The following is a 25,643-nucleotide window of genomic DNA, read 5'->3' on the forward strand; positions in this document are numbered from 1 at the left end:
CATGTACTGTAAACAAACCTGAATTATCATTCCACATGTACTGTAAAACAAACCTGAATTATCATCCCACATGTACTGTAAACAAACCTGAATTATCATTGCCACATGTACTGTAAACAAACCTGAATTATCATTCCCACATGTACTGTAAACAAACCTGAATTATCATTGCCACATGTACTGTAAACAAACCTGAATTATCATTGCCACATGTACTGTAAACAAACCTGAATTATCATTGCCACATGTACTGTAAACAAACCTGAATTATCATTGCCACATGTACTGTAAACAAACCTGAATTATCATTCCCACATGTACTGTAAACAAACCTGAATTATCATTGCCACATGTACTGTAAACAAACCTGAATTATCATTGCCACATGTACTGTAAACAAACCTGAATTATCATTGCCACATGTACTGTAAACAAACCTGAATTATCATTGCCACATGTACTGTAAACAAACCTGAATTATCATTGCCACATGTACTGTAAACAAACCTGAATTATCATTGCCACATGTACTGTAAACAAACCTGAATTATCATTGCCACATGTACTGTAAACAAACCTGAATTATCATTGCCACATGTACTGTAAACAAACCTGAATTATCATTGCCACATGTACTGTAAACAAACCTGAATTATCATTCCCACATGTACTGTAAACAAACCTGAATTATCATTCCCACATGTACTGTAAACAAACCTGAATTATCATTGCCACATGTACTGTAAACAAACCTGAATTATCATTCCCACATGTACTGTAAACAAACCTGAATTATCATTCCCACATGTACTGTAAACAAACCTGAATTATCATTGCCACATGTACTGTAAACAAACCTGAATTATCATTGCCACATGTACTGTAAACAAACCTGAATTATCATTGCCACATGTACTGTAAACAAACCTGAATTATCATTGCCACATGTACTGTAAACAAACCTGAATTATCATTGCCACATGTACTGTAAACAAACCTGAATTATCATTCCCACATGTACTGTAAACAAACCTGAATTATCATTCCCACATGTACTGTAAACAAACCTGAATTATCATTGCCACATGTACTGTAAACAAACCTGAATTATCATTGCCACATGTACTGTAAACAAACCTGAATTATCATTCCACATGTACTGTAAACAAACCTGAATTATCATTGCCACATGTACTGTAAACAAACCTGAATTATCATTCCCACATGTACTGTAAACAAACCTGAATTATCATTGCCACATGTACTGTAAACAAACCTGAATTATCATTGCCACATGTACTGTAAACAAACCTGAATTATCATTCCCACATGTACTGTAAACAAACCTGAATTATCATTGCCACATGTACTGTAAACAAACCTGAATTATCATTGCCACATGTACTGTAAACAAACCTGAATTATCATTGCCACATGTACTGTAAACAAACCTGAATTATCATTGCCACATGTACTGTACAGTTAAGATATTTATCACTTCCCACATGTACTGTTAAGATATTTATCACTTCCCACATGTACTGTTAAGATATTTATCACTTCCCACATGTACTGTTAAGATATTTATCACTTCCCACATGTACTGTTAAGATATTTATCACTTCCCACATGTACTGTTAATTTATCACTTCCCACATGTATGTTAAGATATTTATCACTTCCCACATGTACTGTTAAGATATTTATCACTTCCCACATGTACTGTTAAGATATTTATCACTTCCCACATGTACTGTTAAGATATTTATCACTTCCCACATGTACTGTTAAGATATTTATCACTTCCCACATGTACTGTTAAGATATTTATCACTTCCCACATGTACTGTTAAGATATTTATCACTTCCCACATGTACTGTTAAGATATTTATCACTTCCCACATGTACTGTTAAGATATTTATCACTTCCCACATGTACTGTTAAGATATTTATCACTTCCCACATGTACTGTTAAGATATTTATCACTTCCCACATGTACTGTTAAGATATTTATCACTTCCCACATGTACTGTTAAGATATTTATCACTTCCCACATGTACTGTTAAGATATTTATCACTGCATGTCCTTCTATACCTAAGGTTGGCCTGATCATCTTTGTCTTACAAGGGGGAAGAAGAGGGGGACGTTTGGGGAAGGGGTCGAGACCTGGAGAGGACCATCATGTACCTGGTAATTAACAGGGAGGCTGATCCCTAATGTTCACACCTGTTTATAACTGAAGGTATCAGAATCTGACAAAGTTTGACAGTTATCCCTCACACTGTATACATGCTGTAACTAACACAGAGGATTTTACGTATAAACCTATGTTACCCAATGGGTTCTTGTGTTGATATATACGCATATGAAATTTACTTAGATCACTCGATCTACTATAGCTCATCTGTAGGTGTGCATTCATAGCAGGTGTACTATAGGTGGAGGACAAATGTTTATTTAGATGGTTTTTTTTGGAGAATATGCACCTGGAAGGCAGTTTTGGTATGTGCATAGTGCTGTGTAAACATTCCACTGTGGAGACATGAGATAACAATTAGTTACATAATCAGCAGCCTCACTAAAATACCTCAACATGTTTCCTCTATACATTATTACCATTTATAAGTTCATTTTTATACTGTTTTTGTCATTGTTGGTATAATACCATTGTTTCCATGTACACTTTTACAAACAATAGGTATTTAATTTATTAATCACAGTATCAAGTGCAATATGTGCACCTCAAATTTTCTACACACCTGGAATTTTTTAGTTGCTTGCCGTTAGGGAGTGGGATCGTTAAGGCTGACAGGTAAAGTGAGATGAATGAGAGAAAACTACACACACAGCTGGTGACTCTGGAATAAACCTTTTTCACAAAGGTCTTGTGTCAATAATCAGCCTGTCACAATTACCAAATCCTGGATCGGCCCTCACTCCAGGCCAGTCACAGTTACCACATACTGTATAAGCCACTCTAGCTGGTGTTTTTTTTATCTAAACTCCGGTGTTATGTTAGACAACCACTTCAGATTATGGGAAAGGTAAATATTGGACAGCCACCCCTGGTCGACACTTTACCCTATAAACTACCATGGGGCGTATTGGAAACTTTGCCTTAACCTATAGCAAACATTTGGATAGTAATACACTTGTATTGCTGTGTTTTACATCATTACAAGCAGCAAGTGTACAGTGTACCCTTGCCAGGTTTAGGAGAGGGAGAGAATCCAAAGAACCCAGAGAAAAACCACAGTTGTACCTGACAACTTTGCTACATGGGATTCAAATTCGAAACCCACTAGTAGTGGTCAATGGTGAAAATAACAACAACAACCCCACAAACAAAAAAAGATAATAAATAAATAAACTGCTATATATTTTATGACATTTGAACTGAATTTGCTGCTGAATTTTCAGGCCATCACCGACTTCTAAAATGTTTTTATTGGCCCTGACAGCCACATCTAAATGATGATAATGGAAGCTGACTATAAATCCAGACCCACTACAAGTTTCCTATTCACCAGAATACTATGTGCTTTGTATCAAAGATCCTAGCACTGGATTAAAGCCAGAAACCTTCATCTCTTGGTGAAGAAATCCTGATGATTCAGTTGAAATACCATACATTGGTGTTGTTCATGATTCAGGGTTCAACATCAGTACTCAAACGATGCTATTTACCAACATATGGTATAATTAATGGGACATGGTTTTTGTGCATTTTCATCTTTGCATTATTATTTATGTGTTCAAAATTTTTATTGCTAAAATTGTACATGCATTTTGAGTGTTACCCGCTCAATTGCTTTTTTTAGGATATATAGACACAAGAAATGAGAAGGACCATAAACATAATGTAAAGATTGAAGTGGTCAATTAAATCTCTAATAAAATATACGTTTGTAAGTTGTACAACAACACAGGGAGGGGTGCACGTTTGTAAGTTGTAACAATTTTATACGGTACAACGGTGTAACCATTTTATACAACACAGGGAGGGGTGCACGTTTGTAAGTTGTAACAATTTTATACAACACAGGGAGGGGTGCACGTTTGTAAGTTGTAACAATTTTATACAACACAGTGAATACAGGAGGGTGCACGTTTGTAAGTTGTAACAATTTTATACAACACAGGGAGGGGTGCACGTTTGTAAGTTGTAACAATTTTATACAACACAGGGAGGGGTGCACGTTTGTAAGTTGTAACAATTTTATACAACACAGGGAGGGCTGCACGTAGTTGTAACAATTTTTCTACGTACAACGGTAACCATTTTATATACATAGTCAACGTGTAACCATTTTATACTACGGTGCACGTTTGTAAGTTGTAACAATTTTATACAACACAAGGGTGTGCACGTTTGTATTGTAACAATTTTATACACACACATGGGAGGGTGCACGTTTGTAAGTTGTAACAATTTTATACAACACAGGTAGGGGTGCACGTTTGTAAGTTGTAACAATTTTATACGGTACAACGGTGTAACCATTTTAACCCAACTGCAGCATGGAGCCATTGGAAGGGGATGGGGAGACACAGATAAAGTAGCTATGATCTAGGACTTGATCCAAGTTCATAAGAATAGCCAATGTTGATACCCAAAGGTAAAGAATATGAGGAATGGAATCAATGAAGAATTTATACAATTATAAAATTTAGGGAGTGATTGAATGGAAATTGGGGGTTAGGGGCTTAATGATGTCAAGTTTTTTTATCAGGAAGAGTTTTATCCATTTTCATTGTGCTTGAATCATGTGAAGTACGTAATTAAAATTGAATGGAGTAAAAGTCATCAGAGATTTTAGGATAGAGAGAATTAAAGGTAGAGGTGTGTATGTGTGTGTGTGTGTGTGGGGGGGGGGGGGGGGTTTAGCTTTAGTTTTGGGGGGGGGGGGAGTTAGGTGTGTTTGTCCATGACCTAGTTATTCAACCAACATGTATATGTTGATGTGCAAATATTACTTGTATCTCATACTTGCAAGGTACTTTAGCTGTACTATGTATCTATGCAGCCATATCATGTACTATGACATGTAGTGGTATCAACAACTTCTCACATCACCTGGGTGTACATCAGTTTGAATACACAACTGTTACATATACACTAAATCTGAGAGATTCCATCAGTCAGTACAGTAGTGTGGCCATGTACACCAACCCTGAGGGTAAGCAGATTATTGTACATATCATAAAATAGGATGCAGTCAGCTCTATTAGTACTAGACACCAGTTAAGTGTATATATAAGTACTGGACAACTATAGAAAGATCACTGGGCCCTGAACTGTATCAGGTTGGGGGAAACCACTAACTTGGTATTATACACAAACTGGAGTATTATACCCCAATTGGAATATGGATTTGTTACTTAAAATAGATGAAAATGCTTTGAAATGAACTTTTCCCAAATATTTTCACAAATCGCATTTATTTCACTATGAAACAGAATAAAAATGCAAAAATTATATCTATTTGCATGTCGGAAAGTATTGAAAACAGATGCAATATTCTGAGAAAAGTTGCATCAAGTTACTAAGTAACAAACGCTTCTACTGCATAAATTTCAGTAATATGTACTTTATCTTGGCATATATTAATGCGATTTTTTGAAAAGTATAGCAAAAGTTGATATTTCAGCGATTTAGGCTATTTTTAGTAACAAATCTGTACTCCAATTGGGGTATAGTACTCTAGTTAGCCTATAATACACAAGTTGGTGGTTTTCCCAGACCTGTGTATAACAGTACACCAAGGGTATGACAAGTGGACACTATAATTACACACTAATAGCCAACATATGTGTCAGGGCATATGTTGATGATGAACACATATGTGACATTCATCACATGTGTGGAATTCCTTCATGTACACTCTCATCTATCTATGTGTATGGCAATTAGTGCTGACTAATTCAAGTTTGTGTACCTCATTATATCACTTAATGAATAACAACACAACTTGTGACCCATAGCTCTCAAGAAACATGAATGAATTACATTTACACATCAAAATTGCCTGTAATATAGAGGCTATGAAAGGCTTCCGATACACAACAAAAATGTAATATATATATATTATGATATACAGAGAAACAGTGTATTTCATATAAATACTATAGGACAGTTTGCAGTACGTATTAATTGTACGTGTCACTCTGTTATACATTGCACATACTAAACATTGCATATAACGTTACTCCTGTAATTACTATATGATATATTGTGTAACAGTCAATTAATAGCCATTTGACTTCAATATTTAAGGTGTTGAAATGTCTATTGTCTAGTCGTTATGGTCGAGTAATCACATACAAATACAATATTCGGTCGTTGAGTAAGTACGCGGGCCTAAACATTTTATTGCACTGTGTATAAAAAAGACACCTAGTAGTATACAGACAGGCTGAAACCCAATATACCGGATCAATTTGTTCCAAACAAATTTCGAAAACATTAAATATTTATATTATAAGACCTACCTGTAGATGTATGGGGACCTTCTTGACCGGTGTGCGGTTAGTCATTTTGTCAAGCAAACAAGTAGCTGTTCTGCAAAGAGTTATGCGAATAAATTAAACTTCCGCTGTATCACCACCTAATCCAACAACACGTGCAGAATCCCGGCCTTTTTAAAACTGAATGCGAGCAATGAGGTCAGAGCATCCCAAATTAGTTCTGTATCCGTAAATTGTCGATGGCGGGTAATCGCTGAATTGTCACTTGGTGTATGTCGACTGAAACCCACTCCAGACTACGTAACATTAACATAAAACTGAGCACACAGTCAAATCATCAAACGAAACGCGGGACTAGGCTAACACACACAGCCCGGTAGCTACTATCGCTCCTGTACACACAAAATATGGATGCCGCCTCAGGATCGATACTGCACAACGGAGGCCCGGCAACTAGCATACGATACACGGTCTTTTCCGGAAATAGGCCGTGGTTATTTTCATAATAAATGCACGTGGTTTCACAATGACGCGACGGGAAATTTTATTCCGTGGTAGCTCAATGAAAACAATGTGACATAGGTAGGAATTAGTGTCGGTATGTAGCAGTGTTTATATACAGTTAACGTAACACATGTGGAACTGAACGATCTCGCGTACGTTTCTGAAAAGAACTACCGTACATGGAGCATTAATGCCGATGGTTCCGTTTGTGTGTGTGTGTGCTTCAGAACTTTTTTCTTATGGTTGAATTATTTCTCTTGTGATTTAAACAGATTAATTTTAACTTTATTTTACAGCTGGATGTGAATTTTCACAGTAAATTTGTATGTATAATTACTACTATTAATACATGTAAAAACATGATAAAATAAATCTTCTAAAGTAAGAAATAAAAATTCAAGGTTTCAATAGACCAGGAAATAAATATACGAAATTCTGATGAAATTCAAACAAATATATAAAAATAAGAAAGATAAAAATAATTTAAAAAATCATGTACATTATGTATGTATCCTTGTAAAAGATATAAACAAATAACAAATATTAATATTTATCAAGTTATTCATAGATATTGAACATGATAATATATTTGTTTTTAAATATATACAATTTGATTTATTTAATTTAACCAGAATTATTTCCTAATTTATTTTACTTGAACATGGAAGTTCTTACTTATTTATGATATATTTATAAAAATAAAAATAACATCTTTTTACTCTGATATTAACATCTTTTTACTCTGATATTTGGATTTTCATTTATAAGAAAATTGTAATATCAAACGAAATAACTATGCATTAATTTCATAAAAGTTTATACATGTTGTGTAGATCAAGCTTTACTTAGCATTTTAATCTTAAGGATGCACAGATTTTCAAAGCAAAAAATACACTTGATATATCTCCCCGCCCCTTATAATAGACATCCCATTTTTTTTTTATTAAATCCCCACTTAGTAATATACTAATATGACTTATTGTAGCAGTGAAATGAGATGTAATACAGCACATGGATCTCTATTGGTGGAAGGGAAGCAACCCACTTTTGTTTCTAGACTTGGATCACATCATTTATCAAAAACTTACTGGATTGTATCCGAGTAAGGTGTTTCAATAACAAAGCAGTAATTTGAATTATTGCTTAATAAAAATAATTCATTGCTAATTGTTTAGGGACTCATTGGCTTGGATTAATCATTTCAGCTATAGTTTGCTTCAGTCTCTGTTTTGGGGTGATGTTGGATAGATGGAGCTGGTTAATATGTCTAAACAAAAGTTTCAAAAGAATTTTGAAAAAATCACAAATATTTTTCAAAGCCACATTAATGGGGAAACGACACCCTTATCTTCAATTTATCATAATAATTTATTGATTTTGTGATATATTGCTACATACACAAGTCCTCCATCTCTGGGTCGCTAGTTCAAATTCCATGTGGCGTACTGTTCTGATCAGGTCAATGGGTGTTTTTCCAGGTACTCTGACTTTAAATCTGGCTTATATTTAAAGGACCCTGACTATTAATAAGATATTATAACCCAATCAAACAAACTTAGTGACAAATTCACTCCCTTTGATATGGTTCATATTATTTGATTTCTACATAAAATGACATGAATGGTATATGAACAATTTCCTTTCACAGATTTTAAACCCCTACATATATAGATACAGCCACTTATCAAGAGTTTTAAAACCGTCTACATCCATGTCTACACTCTACATCCACTTACTTTGTATGGTGTATACTGATAGAAGTGTCTGCTAACACAGTGTCCCTATATATCACCAGACATACCAGACTGTAATATTCAAGTAGTTACAACTCAGGCATAGCTCCAGTAAACACAGTGATACATATCCCCCCATAGCTCCTCTCCACCACTCCCCCCACAGCTCCCCCAGACTAGGGATGCCCTATCTCAATGGTATGTCAAGGAATCCATCTTACTTTTTGTTTTGACATTGACAAAAGCGAGACAGCAGGTTCATGAGAAGGAGCAAAAACTCAGGCCCATAGTAATCTGTATCACACATGCTAAACGGCAGGCAAAAGTTAATTTAGCTTTGGACTGATTTAACGAGATTTTAATGGCTGTACTTCAGGTTTGGGATATTTGTTAAACAATTGGAGTATGTGTATTTTCTCATCTCCGCCAGGGTCACAATAATCAAAACAGTTTGGGGTCCTGTAGGGTGAAACAAAAGGTTTGATCTTCTGCAGAAACGACAGTAAGTTCTAGCCATGCATATGTTTTCTATTATTTTGTCTCATACGTTTAAAAGAACATAAAACAAAATCAAAAGTTTTGAAAATTATAGAAATTAATTTGCTTAAGATCAAATTGTATTGACTATCAGCTAGGAGAATGAGACATTTCAACTTCAAAAGCAATATCAATAAACTCAAATTTATTTTAGTTGTTTACAAATCTCAACACTTAATTTGACTTCAATGATTGAGTTTCTTTAATTCTTTCAAACTGACAATATCTCCATAAGGGCCTAATTAACAATCAATGGGTCTATAATAATAGTTATGAAATATTAGACCTAGCTATACATGACCATAAAAGTAGGTCTAGGACAGTTTTGTAAAGAGTCCTCAATCCACGATACCACAGTTTTGTAAAGAGTCCTCAATCCTTGTTACCACAGTTTTGTAAAGAGTCCTCAATCCTTGTTACCACAGTTTTGTTTCACTGAAGACTGAAATATAACTTGCTTGTCTATATATTATAGTCTGCAGCAATCCAATGAAAATAATTGATATTCATGCAAACTAATGAGGCAACATGATTTTGATTTTAATAGGATTGGTCCGGTGAGATTATGACTCATGTTTAATTGATCCTTTTTAATTATTCATTTGTAAATTATCTGAAAATGGACAACACAACTATATATATATATACATGTTTAAAACTGCAAAACATTAATATAAAAAAATTGCTTACCAAATGAAATAATTAGAGAGCACAAAGGTACCAGCGTTTCTGCTTAATTAACTGCACTAAAAAGTTAGGATGAACTAATTTACTGAAGTGTATGTTTGACATCTGAAACTGACATTTATGATAAAGGAAGCACGTAAATGCTGGGGTTGTACAACCTTTGTAAAGCAATCCTTAAATTGGGGGGGGGGAAAAAATGAGATTTGATGGTTCCGCCATATTCTCAAGTTTCTGGTGTAAAATACCAGACCAGAGACTGTACAACAGATGGTACCCATGTTTGATTTAGAGAGCAGTTCACAGACCAATTTACTGCCTCACGTTCACAGCTAACATCCTAACCCACATGCAATTAGTCAATTTTACGTGCAATGCATGTGCGATGACACAACCTCATCGGTTGCTAAGGATATCCAAACTGCTGATGGTGGACGAAGGGTTAACACATAAATAATGAGTCACAAAGACAACAAACACGGACACAAATTAATCCTGGCTGGATTTTTATCTGTCATGTTAAATTAACTCAGATCTCTTTGTCTTCTGTAAAAAATCAATACATAATGAGCTCTCTGATTTAAGCCAGACGTTGAAATTCTCGTTAAGTGATAAAACTTCTTTAATTACATTAGAATCAATAAATTCCACAATTATAACAATCAGCAACAGAGAGAACTGTTGATGGCATTCGTGGAAGATTTAACAACACTATATAATATGGTCTAAGAAATGAATATTGTAAGTTCAACAGTGTTGCAATGTGCTATAATATAACAATATCCTTTTCAATGCGCATCTCAATTCACCAATTGATATTCAAAATGTTATTACAAAATACAAGCTAATATATTGAACATTGTCATGTGAAGGTTGATATTAGTATATAAAGTGACTTGAATCACTTGAATTTTTCATTTTTAAGAAATACCAGGGCTGCTTTCGATTATACAGTATGGTTGGACCTAGATGTTCGTTTATGTGATAAAGACGTTAGCTGTTATTAGGATCATAAATGTAATCACACAATCAAATCAACCAGACATCTACTGGTCTTCATAGATCAATTAACATCCAGGCATGTCCACTTGGTGATATCATACTATAAACTTTTGTTAGTTTACATTGACTCCAAAACATTGCACAAAGGGACTAAGAGTGGGAGGTAACCAGAGTACCCAGAGAAAACCCACATGATTGGGCAGGTGACCCAGGCCCTGACATTAACTGGGATACCCAGAGAAAACCCACCACATGATTAACTGGGGGCAGGTGACCCAGGCCCTGACATTAACTGGGATACCCCAGAGAAAACCAGAGAAAACCACATGATTGGGCAGGTGACCCAGGCCCTGACATTAGTAACTGGGATACCCAGAGAAAACCCACATGATTTGGAAAACCACATATTGGCAGGTGACCCCTGACGTTTTTACCTCCATGGTGGGGATTGAACCCTAGTTGGCTAAGTATAAGGTGAGTGGATCATAACCACAACCCCACCCAGCCTCCCAGTCAAACAGCTAGGTGATTGGCTTAACTGTTGATATTTTAATGGTTGCTGATGCATGAGGATTTCAGCTTCATATATTGTACCCCTTGCACTCAGTGAACTATATATATATATATATATATATATATTTATACACAATATATGTCACACGCTATCATAACACAAATAATGCATTAAATTTATGGCAGATGTATTTTATGAACATCACTGATGCAAGCTGATATGGTTACAGAAACATTTCATCTGACAGGGCTTAAGGCTGAAGATCAAAGGCCAGTTGTTGTAGGATTAACAGGCAAGGGGGCCAGGGGCCAAGTCAGCAACATTTGCCAGATATCTATTGTAAGTAAGATATTTCATCATAGTAATCCTTAATTTTACAACACAAAGTTTGGCTATTCTTAGTTTATAACAGACACAACTACTTTCCCTGAAGATTTTTTTGGCAATGAAAAATAAGAGCCCAGACAGATGTATTTTGTTGACATAACACTGACCAATACATTAAAATGTAATTCATTGTAATTCACGTATTAAATAAAGCTTTGAAACATTCTCAATTTTTAAATATTGTATACTGTTATTTTTTGATTTTTTTTTCATTTTATATCCTACAAGCCTTGATTTACAACTTTCAACACTTATCTCCAACATCAGAACAATTGGGGTACTGTTTGTACAGACTTTGTGTTAAGCTTGTAAGCTTCTGGAGTATCTATAGTCAGCATTAACTTTTTTTCCAATGCAATTTTAAAGCGAATAGTCGGGCAAGTGACTGTAAAATCGGTAAAAATGGTATTAATATATCCGGTATAATTTCTTATGAATTAGAAAAATAAAACTTTCCGTCAAAATCGCTGTACATGCGAAGAAAATAATAATATCTATGGGAATCCTAAAAGTCCTCCGGACGGCTAAGAGTGCAGTTCAATCTTAACGCATGCGCAACACCCACCACTCTCCGTAGTAAACAAAACATGGCTACTGTAGTTTTGAACCAAAATGTTTCCGCCAAAACAACCAACTAACTCACCTAAAATGCGAAAAGGAAAGGCAATGGAGCAGCGACAATCCCAACAACTGACTCGGTAAACATTACGACGCATGGAGAGTGTTAATACAACTTGTTATAGTGAAGAGAACAGTTCAAACGAGCACGCGGCTCCGGACCGCTGCTGTAACAGTTACGTTAGGCCTACTACGTACCCGGTACTCGCTGCTCAGCTGATTGTGAGTGAGTCTTCGTATTTTGATCATTATGTAAATAGTCCCTAGCAGTATTTTTTCATAAATGAGTGGTCACATATGGTCACATGTTTCATACCTGTTCCCCAATCGCGTAAAACGTAACCCTGGGGGTAAATAGCGGTTCTTTAGTGGGGCCTCTTTAGGGGTAATGAATGCCCTGTATGCTACCGGTCAATTCATACAGTTCTGATGTATATATTGATAGATTTTTAATTTGTAAATTTTTTGTTCTGTACATGTTCTGGTAGTGTTATACACATACATTGTATATAGGATTTACATTGTAGGTTAATTGGTAAAATTGTATTGTATATGTTCTGATATACACATATACATATGTACATGTAGGTTTTAGCTTGTTCTTTAGATATATTTGGAGGACACATACAATATTATTTCTGGTCATAATAATAAATAGTGTTTGTATATTTATTACAACTGTACCTGGTTCATGTGTATATGACAAACTTTACAGAGTTGAAATGTACTGCAGCCATGTATCATTTATAATTATTCTGAATTTTTGTTGGAACAATAGATAATGAATTTTGTATCTTTTTTGAAACAATATTTGATTCTATCAAATGCATCAGTGACACATTCACAACTTATAAAATGTTTTCTCTAAAATAAAAAAAAACCTGTAGAATGAACCTACATTTATTCATTTATATATATTTGAAATTGATCATTTCAATTTTTGTCATATTCAACAGATATAAAAAATTGCTGGTTCTTTTTTTCAGGCACCATGCATGCATAGTGACATGAATACAGAAAGTTCATCCCTTGGACCTGTATACAAGTGTATGTATATATACATATACATACAATTAGCATCATATGAAGACTGAAGAATGTTGATTTGAGTGCTCTTGAAAGTAAACTTTTCCAATATGGACCTATAGAAGATCATGAACAGAACATTTAAACAGTATTAATTTATTGAATGTTCCTTTCAACTGTAATCATTAAATAAAATTATGATGCAATACTTTTTCATTGTTTAACTTTGTAGAAATATTTGTTTATATTAGTCCTCTAGATCCAGTGATTATAATTCTTGCATCCATATGCCTGCCCATTTGTTTGTCAGGGCTTGTGAGATAGCTTTTCAATTACTTTTAAAATATAAGGATTTTTTTTACATATAGCAATATAGATAACATTGTCTTAGGATTTCTAAATTCTACTTTACAAGAGAGTAGACTCAACATATAAATAAAACCATAAAACTAGCAAGTTATCTGAAATGTTAAAAATATTTTTGTCTGAACCAAATTTCACATGTATTGTCTATGTGTAACTTGTACATAGACCATTTATGTATTAATACTGTAGTAACAGTGATGACAAACACATAGACTAAAATGTAGTATGTAGTACTATGTACATCTGTCTTTGATTTGAGTTCTAAACAAAAAAGTGGTACCTATTGGGAAGTTGTGACTTGGGCGGAGGGTGAAATACAGAAGAAATAGCTACACATGGAAAAAAGAAAGATATACAGTACCATATGGATTCAAAGTTGCTCCAAAATCAATGAGACTAAATAACCAAAAAAAAAAAGCCATGTAAACCCCAAATATGCAATGACCAGATCAATGATAAAGCACCCTTCCACTTATCTGTAGCTATTTCTTCTATATTTCAACCCCCCACTCAAGTTACAACTTCCGAACCTCATGATTCTTCTGTCTTTTAGCCCCCCCCACCCCCACCCCCCAACACACACATACCTGATTGATTGTCATGTTATTTCAGGTTCCTATTCAGGTATTATTCCTAAAAACCTAAAAGGGTATACACACTGTGTACTCTCAAAGGAGGGGAACCACTTCATTCAAAAATGGAATTTACAATTTCATCTTAATTTTGAAATTTTCAATTTAATTATTAATTACTGGACTATTAAAACAGTATAGAACCCCTCGGCTACAGACAAAGTACTGTGGTACACATTTCTCTTAATTAATTACTTTTCTTCAACTCAATCATCTTTTTCTCCAGATCACAAAAAAGAACAGGAAACAACAGAAAAGGAAAGTAACATACATGTAGGCCTATATGTTTTCTGGAAATATATATGATGTGTTAATTCTCACAGCATAGGCCTACATGAATGTGAAGAATTTAAATATTATCAATGTTTGAGAGAATTTCCTAGTTGTAATTCTATAGCAGCTACATGGAATGTACGTTTACATATATACATTGTACGATACATATACATCATAAAAGTTTCTTTCCTTCCAGCTGGACATTTATGTCATCTCTCTCCAGAACTCAAATATTGTTTACAAAAAAACAACCAACCAGAGACATAGATAATTTAATTAAATCTCTGCAAAAAAAACTACACGAATAATTGAACACATATATTGTACTTGTAAAATATCTATGTATGAGCTAATTTATTTTCACATCTTTGACAGCTACATGCATGGACGTTCTATGGAACGTTTTCGTGTGGTTTTAAATGGGAAATTTATGTTACGATTATTTGTATTTAACCTTCATGATTCGGTTGATGTAAAATACGACGAATGCTATGCTGCAATAATTGCCCCTTGCCGGGGGCCCCATCTCTGCATCGGGCCGAATATTTGTGTCGATTTCCATGTACAAGATGCTTTTTATCGAAAAATGATTACAAAGCATTGTCATTAATGTAAGAATACTTCATTTGCATCAAATCTATCATCTCAAAACAACAAGCTGTACATGGTTCCACAGTAAGACTTTCTGTGAGACCAATACTACAAATGATGGGGGCAGACAATCCTTCAACACCTTCCTTTTTTTTTACATGCTTTTATCTTGTTCCGACAGTAACTGTCCTGACTTGACCAATACTACAAATGATGGGGTCAGACATCCTTCAAACCTTGTTTTTTTTTTGCTGTACATGTTCCACAGAACTGTCTGTGACCAATACTACAAATGATGGGGGCAGACCATCCTTCAAAACCTTCAGTTTTTTAGCTGTACATGTTCCACAGAACTGTCTGTGACCAATACTACAAATGATGGGGTCAGACATCCTTCAAACCTTGTCTTTTTAGCATGGTACATGTTCCACAGAACTGTCTGTGACCAATACTACAAATGAAAGGGGTCAGACATCCTTCCAACCATGTTTTTTTTTAGCTGTACATGATCCACAGAACTGTTGTTGAGACCAAAATACTACAAATGATGGGGTTCAGACATCCTTCAAACCTTGTCTTTTAGCTGGTACATGTTCCATCAGAACTGTCTGTGACCAATACTACAAATGATGGGGTCAGACATCCTTCAAACCTTGTCTTTTAGCTGTACATGTCCCATCAAGAACTGTCCCTGAGACCAAAATACTACAAATGATGGGGTCAGACATCCTTCAAAACCTTGTCTTTTGTACTGTACATAGTCTTTTACAGCTGACATCCTTCAAACATGTCCCATAGAACTATTTGAGACCAATACTACAAATGATGGGGGGGTCAGAACATCCTTCAAACCTTGTCTTTAGCTGTACATGTTCCACAGAACTGTCTTGTGACCAATACTACAAATGATGGGGTCAGACATCCTTCAAACCTTGTCTTTTAGCTGTACATGTTCCCACAGAACTGTCCTGTTGACCAATACTACAAATGATGGGGTCCAGACATCCTTCAAACCTTGTCTCTTAGCTGTACATGTTCCATAGAACTGTCTTGAGACCAATACTACAAATGATGGGGTCAGACATCAGTAAGACATCCTTCAAACCTTGTCTTTTAGCTGTACATGTTCCATAGAACTATTTGAGACCAATACTACAAATGATGGGGTCAGACATCCTTCAAACCTTGTTCTTTTAGCTGTACATGTTCCATAGAACTATTTGAGACCAATACTACAAATGATGGGGTCAGACATCCTTCAAACCTTGTCTTTTAGCTGTACATGTCCCATAGAACTATTTGAGACCAATACTACAAATGATGGGGTCAGACATCCTTCAAACCTTGTCTTTTAGCTGTACATGTCCCATAGAACTATTTGAGACCAATACTACAAATGATGGGGTCAGACATCCTTCAAACCTTGTCTTTTTTTAGCTGTACATGTCTTCCTTCAAACTTGTTTTTTAGCTGTACATGTCCCAGAGAACTTTTTGAGACCAATACTACAAATGATGGGGTCAGACATCCTTCAAACCTTGTCTTTTAGCTGTACATGTCCCATAGAACTATTTGAGACCAATACTACAAATGATGGGGTCAGACATCCTTCAAACCTTGTCTTTCAGCTGTACATGTCCCATAGAACTATTTGAGACCAATACTACAAATGATGGGGTCAGACATCCTTCAAACCTTGTCTTTTAGCTGTACATGTCCCATAGAACTATTTGAGACCAATACTACAAATGATGGGGTCAGACATCCTTCAAACCTTGTCTTTTAGCTGTACATGTCCCATAGAACTATTTGAGACCAATACTACAAATGATGGGGTCAGACATCCTTCAAACCTTGTCTTTCAGCTGTACATGTCCCATAGAACTGTTTGAGACCAATACTACAAATGATGGGGTCAGACATCCTTCAAACCTTGTCTTTTAGCTGTACATGTCTTTTAGCTGTACATGTCCCATAGAACTATTTGAGACCAATACTACAAATGATGGGGTCAGACATCCTTCAAACCTTGTCTTTTAGCTGTACATGTCCCATAGAACTATTTGAGACCAATACTACAAATGATGGGGTCAGACATCCTTCAAACCTTGTCTTTTAGCTGTACATGTTCCATAGAACTATTTGAGACCAATACTACAAATGATGGTGTCAGACATCCTTCAAACCTTGTCTTTTAGCTGTACATGTTCCATAGAACTATTTGAGACCAATACTACAAATGATGGGGGCAGACATCCTTCAAACCTTGTCTTTTAGCTGTACATGTTCCACAGAACTGTCTGTGACCAATACTACAAATGATGGGGTCAGACATCCTTCAAACCTTGTCTTTTTTTAGCTGTACATGTTCCACAGAATGTCTGTGGACCAATACTACAAATGACTGGGGTCAGACATCCTTCAAACCTTGTTTTATAGCTGTACACTGTTCCACAGAACTGTCTGTGACAATACTACAAATGATGGGGGCAGACATCCTTCAAACCTTGTCTTTTTAGCTGTACATGTTCCACAGAACTGTCTGTGACCAATACTACAAATGATGGGGTCAGACATCCTTCAAACCTTGATTTTAGCTGTACATGTTCCACAGAACTGTCTGTGACCAATTACTACAAATGATGGGGTCAGACATCCTTCAAACCTTGTCTTTTAGCTGTACATGTTCCACAGAACTGTCTGTGACCAATACTACAAATGATGGGGTCAGACATCCTTCAAACCTTGTCTTTTAGCTGTACATACTGTCTGTGACCCAATACTACAAATGATGGGGCAGATCCTTAAAACATTGTTTTTAGCTGTCCACAGAACTGTCTGTGACCAATACTACAAATGATGGGGTCAGACATCCTTCAAACCTTGTCTTTTAGCTGTACATGTTCCACAGAACTGTCTGTGACCAATACTACAAATGATGGGGTCAGACATCCTTCAAACCTTGTTTTTTAGCTGTACATGTTCCACAGAACTGTCTGTGACCAATACTACAAATGATGGGGTCAGACATCCTTCAAACCTTGTCTTTTAGCTGTACATGTTCCATAGAACTATTTGAGACCAATACTACAAATGATGGGGTCAGACATCCTTCAAACCTTGTCTTTTAGCTGTACATGTTCAATAGAACTATTTAAGACCAATACTACAAATGATGGGGTCAGACATCCTTCAAACCTTGTCTTTTAGCTGTACATGTCTTTTAGCTGTACATGTCCCATAGAACTATTTGTGACCAATACTACAAAATGATTGGGGTCAGACATCCTTCAAACCTTGTCTTTTAGCTGTACATGTTCCACAGAACTGTCTGTGACCAATACTACAAATGATGGGGTCAGACATCCTTCAAACCTTGTTTTTAGCTGTACATGTTCCACAGAACTGTCTGTGACCAATACTACAAATGATGGGGTCAGACATCCTTCAAACCTTGTTTTTAGCTGTACATGTTCCACAGAACTGTCTGTGACCAATACTACAAATGATGGGGGCAGACATCCTTCAAACCTTGTTTTTAGCTGTACATGTTCCACAGAACTGTCTGTGACCAATACTACAAATGATGGGGTCAGACATCCTTCAAACCTTGTTTTTTAGCTGTACATGTTCCACAGAACTGTCTGTGACCAATACTACAAATGATGGGGTCAGACATCCTTCAAACCTTGTTTTTTAGCTGTACATGTTCCACAGAACTGTCTGTGACCAATACTACAAATGATGGGGTCAGACATCCTTCAAACCTTGTCTTTTAGCTGTACATGTTCCACAGAACTGTCTGTGACCAATACTACAAATGATGGGGTCAGACATCCTTCAAACCTTGTCTTTTAGCTGTACATGTTCCATAGAACTGTCTGTGACCAATACTACAAATGATGGGGTCAGACATCCTTCAAACCTTGTTTTTTAGCTGTACATGTTCCACAGAACTGTCTGTGACCAATACTACAAATGATGGGGTCAGACATCCTTCAAACCTTGTCTTTTAGCTGTACATGTTCCACAGAACTGTCTGTGACCAATACTACAAATGATGGGGTCAGACATCCTTCAAACCTTGTCTTTTAGCTGTACATGTTCCACAGAACTGTCTGTGACCAATACTACAAATGATGGGGTCAGACATCCTTCAAACCTTGTTTTTAGCTGTACATGTTCCACAGAACTGTCTGTGACCAATACTACAAATGATGGGGTCAGACATCCTTCAAACCTTGTCTTTAGCTGTACATGTTCCACAGAACTGTCTGTGACCAATACTACAAATGATGGGGTCAGACATCCTTCAAACCTTGTTTTTTAGCTGTACATGTTCCACAGAACTGTCTGTGACCAATACTACAAATGATGGGGGTCAGACATCCTTCAAACCTTGTCTTTAGCTGTACATGTTCCACAGAACTGTCTGTGACCAATACTACAAATGATGGGGGCAGACATCCTTCAAACCTTGTTTTTAGCTGTACATGTTCCACAGAACTGTCTGTGACCAATACTACAAATGATGGGGTCAGACATCCTTCAAACCTTGTTTTTTAGCTGTACATGTTCCACAGAACTGTCTGTGACCAATACTACAAATGATGGGGTCAGACATCCTTCAAACCTTGTTTTTTAGCTGTACATGTTCCACAGAACTGTCTGTGACCAATACTACAAATGATGGGGTCAGATGTAGTATTGGTTACCTAAAGTCAAGTTGTTACATAAACTGTAATCTTCATCTATTTTACATCAGTGGTGAAACAAATAAATCACTTTTGACTGTTTGCAAATCAGCCCGAAAGAAGTTTTTAATCAGGAGGAAACCAGAGTGCTCAGAGGAAGTCTACTTCATCAATAATCTACCATGTAGGTGACCATACCGGATTTGAACCCTGTACCACTGGCACTCAAATTATCTCCAGTATTAATTACCACACAGCCCCGAATGGCTGGAAGCAGATATCTGTATTGACAAATCAATTCATATAACCCTTATTTGTGTTATTCCTAAAACATTAAAAAGTTATCACAATATATTATTTCCAAGCTTTATTACTGATATGTTCCACACATTGAAATGTGTAACAAAGGATTTAGTTAGACTACCGGTATGAGGTTTTGCATTAAGAACAGAAATTGAAGATTTCTTGGTAAATCTTGTAATAAACAAATGCATGACCTAGAGCCATTGTTGACATCCCTGCGTCTGCTGACTTGTGTTTCTTGCGTCTGCTGACTTGTGTTTCTTGCGTTTGTAGACTGCCACCAATATGTATATATCCCTGAGCCATGTGAGCACCTCTTATGTAATCAGCACTCCAAGGTTCAGATCAATAGCTGTAGAGTCGCCAAAGCATATAAAGCCATATCTGTGTTAGTATTGGAGCACCAGAGCACTTCCTATCAACCTGTCATACAAACAAACTCCTATCAGATAGAAGGAAGTCATTCCACTGCATTCACTGGAACATTGACATGAAATGATAAAAATTATGATCAAATGATCAAATTTCACAGTATTTACAAAAATATTGTCAAAATTTCGCAGTATTGTATGCAAGTGTGCAAAGTTACCAGGAAAATTCCAAAGTTTTACAAAAATATCAATTTTCCGATGTGTTGGTATGAGAAATATATATGATCGCCTACTTTATAGGACTACCTCACTGAATCATACTGTCAAAGATAGTAGAACTTCTAAAACAAAAAAGCTCCTGTCACACAGGGACCTGGCACATCAGCCACCAGTATATTATAATACATATATATGCCGTGCCAGGTCCCTGTGTCCTGCCACATCACAATAACAAATGGCTAACCTGTAGTTCTCACAAACGGTGAGAAGAGAGCTAGATGAGAAGGGGGATAACTACTATATTGTAGTCAGTCTCATCTGTCAGAGGAACTAAGAACCCAAGACCTTTATAACCTCAAACAATCATTAAATTTCAAAAGTGAGACAGTGCCAAATATTAAGTGTTCGGAAGCATTCCTTAAATGCTACAAAACAAAACATTTTAGAGAAAAAAAAAAGATTCTGCTAAACTTCTTCTCCGATATAGTCTGCCAATTCATCTATATCTTGTAAATGGTAACATAGGCCATAAGCAGTTCTTTACCTTAGGGCCTATTAAAAAACACAACAAAAAAACGATAGAATGGCAAAAATATACTATGATATTATTTAAGCAAAAGCTGTTATAAGATGGAAAGCTAATACCACTTCAATGACAAAAATAATGTACAAGAGTTGAACAGTAAATGGGGTTGATGGAGAGGACTGCACCACTAAACAGTTCCTGGACCAGAGAGGGTGGGGCTCACAACCTGCAGTCTCACACAGCTGTTTTCCCTCTCATTCAGTGTTAGGAACATTATTATGACAGAATTAAAGCAATATGCACTACACATTCTCGTTAGCTCACTGCATACAAACATCTCAAGGACCTTTCCACTGACATAATCAAAATGCAATTGCCAGCCTCACTGCTGCGTTATACAGGTTTTATTACCGAGCCTATATCCTGTAATTCTACACATTAGTGTGTTTTTTGCGTTAGTGTTGTTTGAGCCGATGCTGTTACTTCAATGGCTGATTTTCCCCGAACATTTTACACCAGTCAACAAATGTTATTCATTTGTCTATGATAACAGCTATGATTCATTTGTGCCATCGGTCTGTTTTACCGATAACAACATTGATTGTTACGCCATGGAAGGTTTTTTTTTCTCTTCAGCCAGAAGAAATGATAGACAACTTCAGTATCACTGTTACATGTTCTGTCTGAGTCAGACAAAGAAGGAAATATAGGGACAGGGGAAGATTCAGGAACTAATAGTGCTGTATCAGATTTAATCTGGCCATTTTGTGTGTGATTGATTCTGCTGCTGGCAGAACTCTCCAGATTGTTGTATCAAAATGACTCTCGGAAAACACAACGGGCAAAGTACTTGTCTAAATATCTCTAGGAAAACACAATGGGCAAAATACTTGTCTAAATGTCTCTAGGAAAACACAATGAACAAAACGATAAAAGACTCCCAGAAATAATTGGACCAAATACCATTCATTTTTTTCTGTAAAAAGATGGTAACACTAGCATTTTCACTGTCCCTAGCTAAAATGTTAAGGCTACATTAACTGCATATTTATGAGGTATTTAATGTCTCTTAGAATTGGGTGACACAATTAACGACGGAAATGGATAATGTATTGTCCTTTTTTATTGTGATAGTATCCTCAAATTCTCTAACCCAAATTTTTTTAACGTGATATATAACTATTGGTACATATTTTAAGGCAATCTGTTCAAATCAAGACTGTGTATGCAATATTGATTACAACCTGATGCACAGCAGTATTTTACTTCCTGGTTCTAACACATTGGCCAATATTATAATGGTCTATAACAGTGGTCAACATTGTAATGGTCTGTAATACTGGTCAACATTATAATGGTCTGTAACACTGGTCAACATTTGGCCCCATCATTTATTCAACGATGATATCAACATTTTGGTGGTTTGTTACCAAAACTGCTTCTGTTTTGGCAAAACTAAGGCTGCAAACAACCATTTAATTTGTGCACTATTTCTGCCTACATTAAGTACACCTCAATCCACATGGTCACCAACATATTTATGGTTCATTGCCAAAAGTGTTTCTATTTTGGCAATTCTGACAACCATTTATGTTTGCAACTACATACAGGACATATCTGTAAGAATGTGCACTATTGCTGTCTGGCTTGAGAAAATATCCTAAAAGTACATCATAAATGTCAATTCCTAATTGCATAACAGGAAGAACTTTAAAAGTGCAAAGGTATTATAAAACCTGTTTTTATTTCCAAGAAAAGCCATAAAACAGTATGTTTAATTTCCATACCACCCAGAATTACATTAACTCTCCTCAGGAAAAATGGTGAAAATTAGTCTGCAAAGGATTATATATGCAAATTCATTGCTAGTGGAGAGAAAGCACTTCCTATAGAGAATCGAATATATAGAACTCTGTGACCTTGAATAAAGGTCAATGCCATTCATTTGAACGAACTTGTTGAAATGAAGACATTGGCATATGTGGGTCCTGTGGCTTTGAATTGTAAACACATGGTACTTCATGCAAGCAGGCTAACAGACTAGATATCAGGTGCCTTAAACCTATACAGAGAAGTTTAACATTCTGATAATACTGTAACTTTTGCTTGATGATCATGATAAATGTTACTAGTATATATACAAACAAGCAATCATCATTTGCTCTATAACACATTTACAGGCTTCTCAGTCAATTTAAATTTTCAAGGTCATAACTTTGAACGAAGTGAGTAACTCTTCATATAAGCTTGCTACAGGCCAACACCAGGGCTTGAGTTTTGAGAACTTGAACATTTTTTTAACTTATATACAAATAGGAAGATAGGTGCAAGACACTGGACATTATTGCAATCCCAATAGATCAACTGAGACTTTGTCTCTGGTTTATTATAAATAACCTTCACCAAAACAAAATTCAAGTATTATAAATGTAAAACCATACACATTACTTAGCTAAAAACCAATGTTCACCCAAAGTCAGAGAGCAGACAGTGACTCTAAAACTAAATCTTGCACAGCTTCTATACAAACATTCCCGTGTCTATCTATTCATTAATAATGATAAATGACATATTTCCTACAATTTAAAGGTACAAGGGGTAATTCTTGGATACATGTTATTAAAAGTCCCTAAGCAGTGATGTTTGTATGCTTGATTCCTGCACCACCTAAGGTCGTACCAAGATAACAAACATTGGCGCATCCTTAATTTAATTAGGACTGTCCTTCCTCTGTTTCTAAGTGATGTACTATATCTTGAGAGCGTTACATGTAAAATAGAACGTTAACACTGTACTGGTGTTTTGATGGTGTAGTGACATCAGGGTCTACACAAGATTTTTAATGTTACTGTAAAATAAACATCAAAACAAGTTGATATGATATGTTGCCACCTGAAGTGGTATTTGATAAGGCCGACCAAGCATTACTCCTGGAACAAGGGAGCTTGTATACATGATGTACCTAGCGGTACTTAAAAAGCACAATATCAAATGATTTCATATAATATGATATGTTAACATTCACACCAACTTTAAAGGATCTCCATATTTAATCCCTGTCTATATAAAACTGACATTTGCTGATGCTTATAATGATATTGCTTTGGTTGATTGTTTCTCCAAATAACAAAAAGCCCACTGTTAATGCAATACAAAATGTATATGGTAAAACTGAAATGCACAGCAAGCTGTTCATTTAAACATTGCATCATTCTTTAATGAAGGTCAAGTGTAGCCCTTCATCCCAGCATGCTGCAAATATCAGGTCTCTAGGCATCTTAATTATTCACAAGAAGTCAATTAAAGATTTTAGCCTTTAAATTTTCACCTCTTGAATGTAGGTCAAGGTCATTCATTTGAACAAACTTAGCAGCCTTTCATCCCAGTATGCTGCAAGCCAAATATCAGTGCCCTGGGCCTTTTGGTTATTGAGGAGAAGTTGTTTGAATGAAAAGTTTACGCACGGCGTACAGCACATGATGCACATACGACGGACGATGCATGATGACAATAGATCATCCTGACTCTTTTGGGTCAGATTTTAGCAAAAAAGCTCAAATTTCACACTTATTAGAATCGTAGTAAAGTTAAATCTGCCTTAGTGACAATCTCTGTATAAAGACCACCTGCTTCATAAGACCACTCTCTAAGGGTCTGTAACAGTCAATTTCAACACAATTTGCCATGTGATGAAGACTTGCTGGCTATAAAGATCATATTATCTTTGTCTTTTGGGTGGTATTTATAGACAGGTTTCTTTGTACATTATTCTCTGTACTCCCAAAATAAATCTAGTGGTAAATCATAGGATGCAAGGATTTGTGGGCAATGAACTGTTCTGTTACCATACACATCTTTCTGTTCTGATTAATGAACTCCAGGCAGTTTGCCTTCAGTTGTATTGAGGGTATACAGAGCCCTCAGACCTACAGCAGATCAGACATAACACACTTATATAAACCTATACTGTTCTAAAACAGCAGACAGCTACGTGTTCTTTATCAAGTGTTGAAACATCATAAAATGACAATAACTTTTCCTCCCCATGTACATACAGTCCCAATCTCATCTTCCGAGGTGTAAAGAAAGCAAGCATTCACTGTATTATTACATCCAAAGTACATACCACAGAAACCTCTGGTTCTTCTTCGAATGATTAGAAAAATGTGGAAAAAGCTAAACAACTT

General features: G+C 35.9%; 1 protein-coding gene across 5 annotated transcripts in view; it reads right to left on the reverse strand.

Moving 5' to 3' along the window:
- The window catches only part of LOC138329134 (dihydropyrimidinase-like), a 101,144-nt gene that overhangs the window by 63,912 nt on the left and 11,589 nt on the right, over positions 1–25,643 (reverse strand). The window contains exon 1 of one of the 5 annotated variants that reach the window (XM_069275891.1): positions 6,498–6,960. The exons of the other annotated variants lie outside the window; for them this stretch is intronic. Coding sequence (XP_069131992.1) covers positions 6,498–6,542 — 45 coding nt within the window. The 5' untranslated portion in view covers positions 6,543–6,960. Of the gene's footprint in view, positions 1–6,497; positions 6,961–25,643 lie in introns of those variants that run through there. 5 annotated transcript variants of the gene reach the window in all.

The sequence above is a fragment of the Argopecten irradians genome, chromosome 8, assembly GCF_041381155.1.
Source record: "Argopecten irradians isolate NY chromosome 8, Ai_NY, whole genome shotgun sequence".
NCBI classification, from domain to species: domain Eukaryota; kingdom Metazoa; phylum Mollusca; class Bivalvia; order Pectinida; family Pectinidae; genus Argopecten; species Argopecten irradians.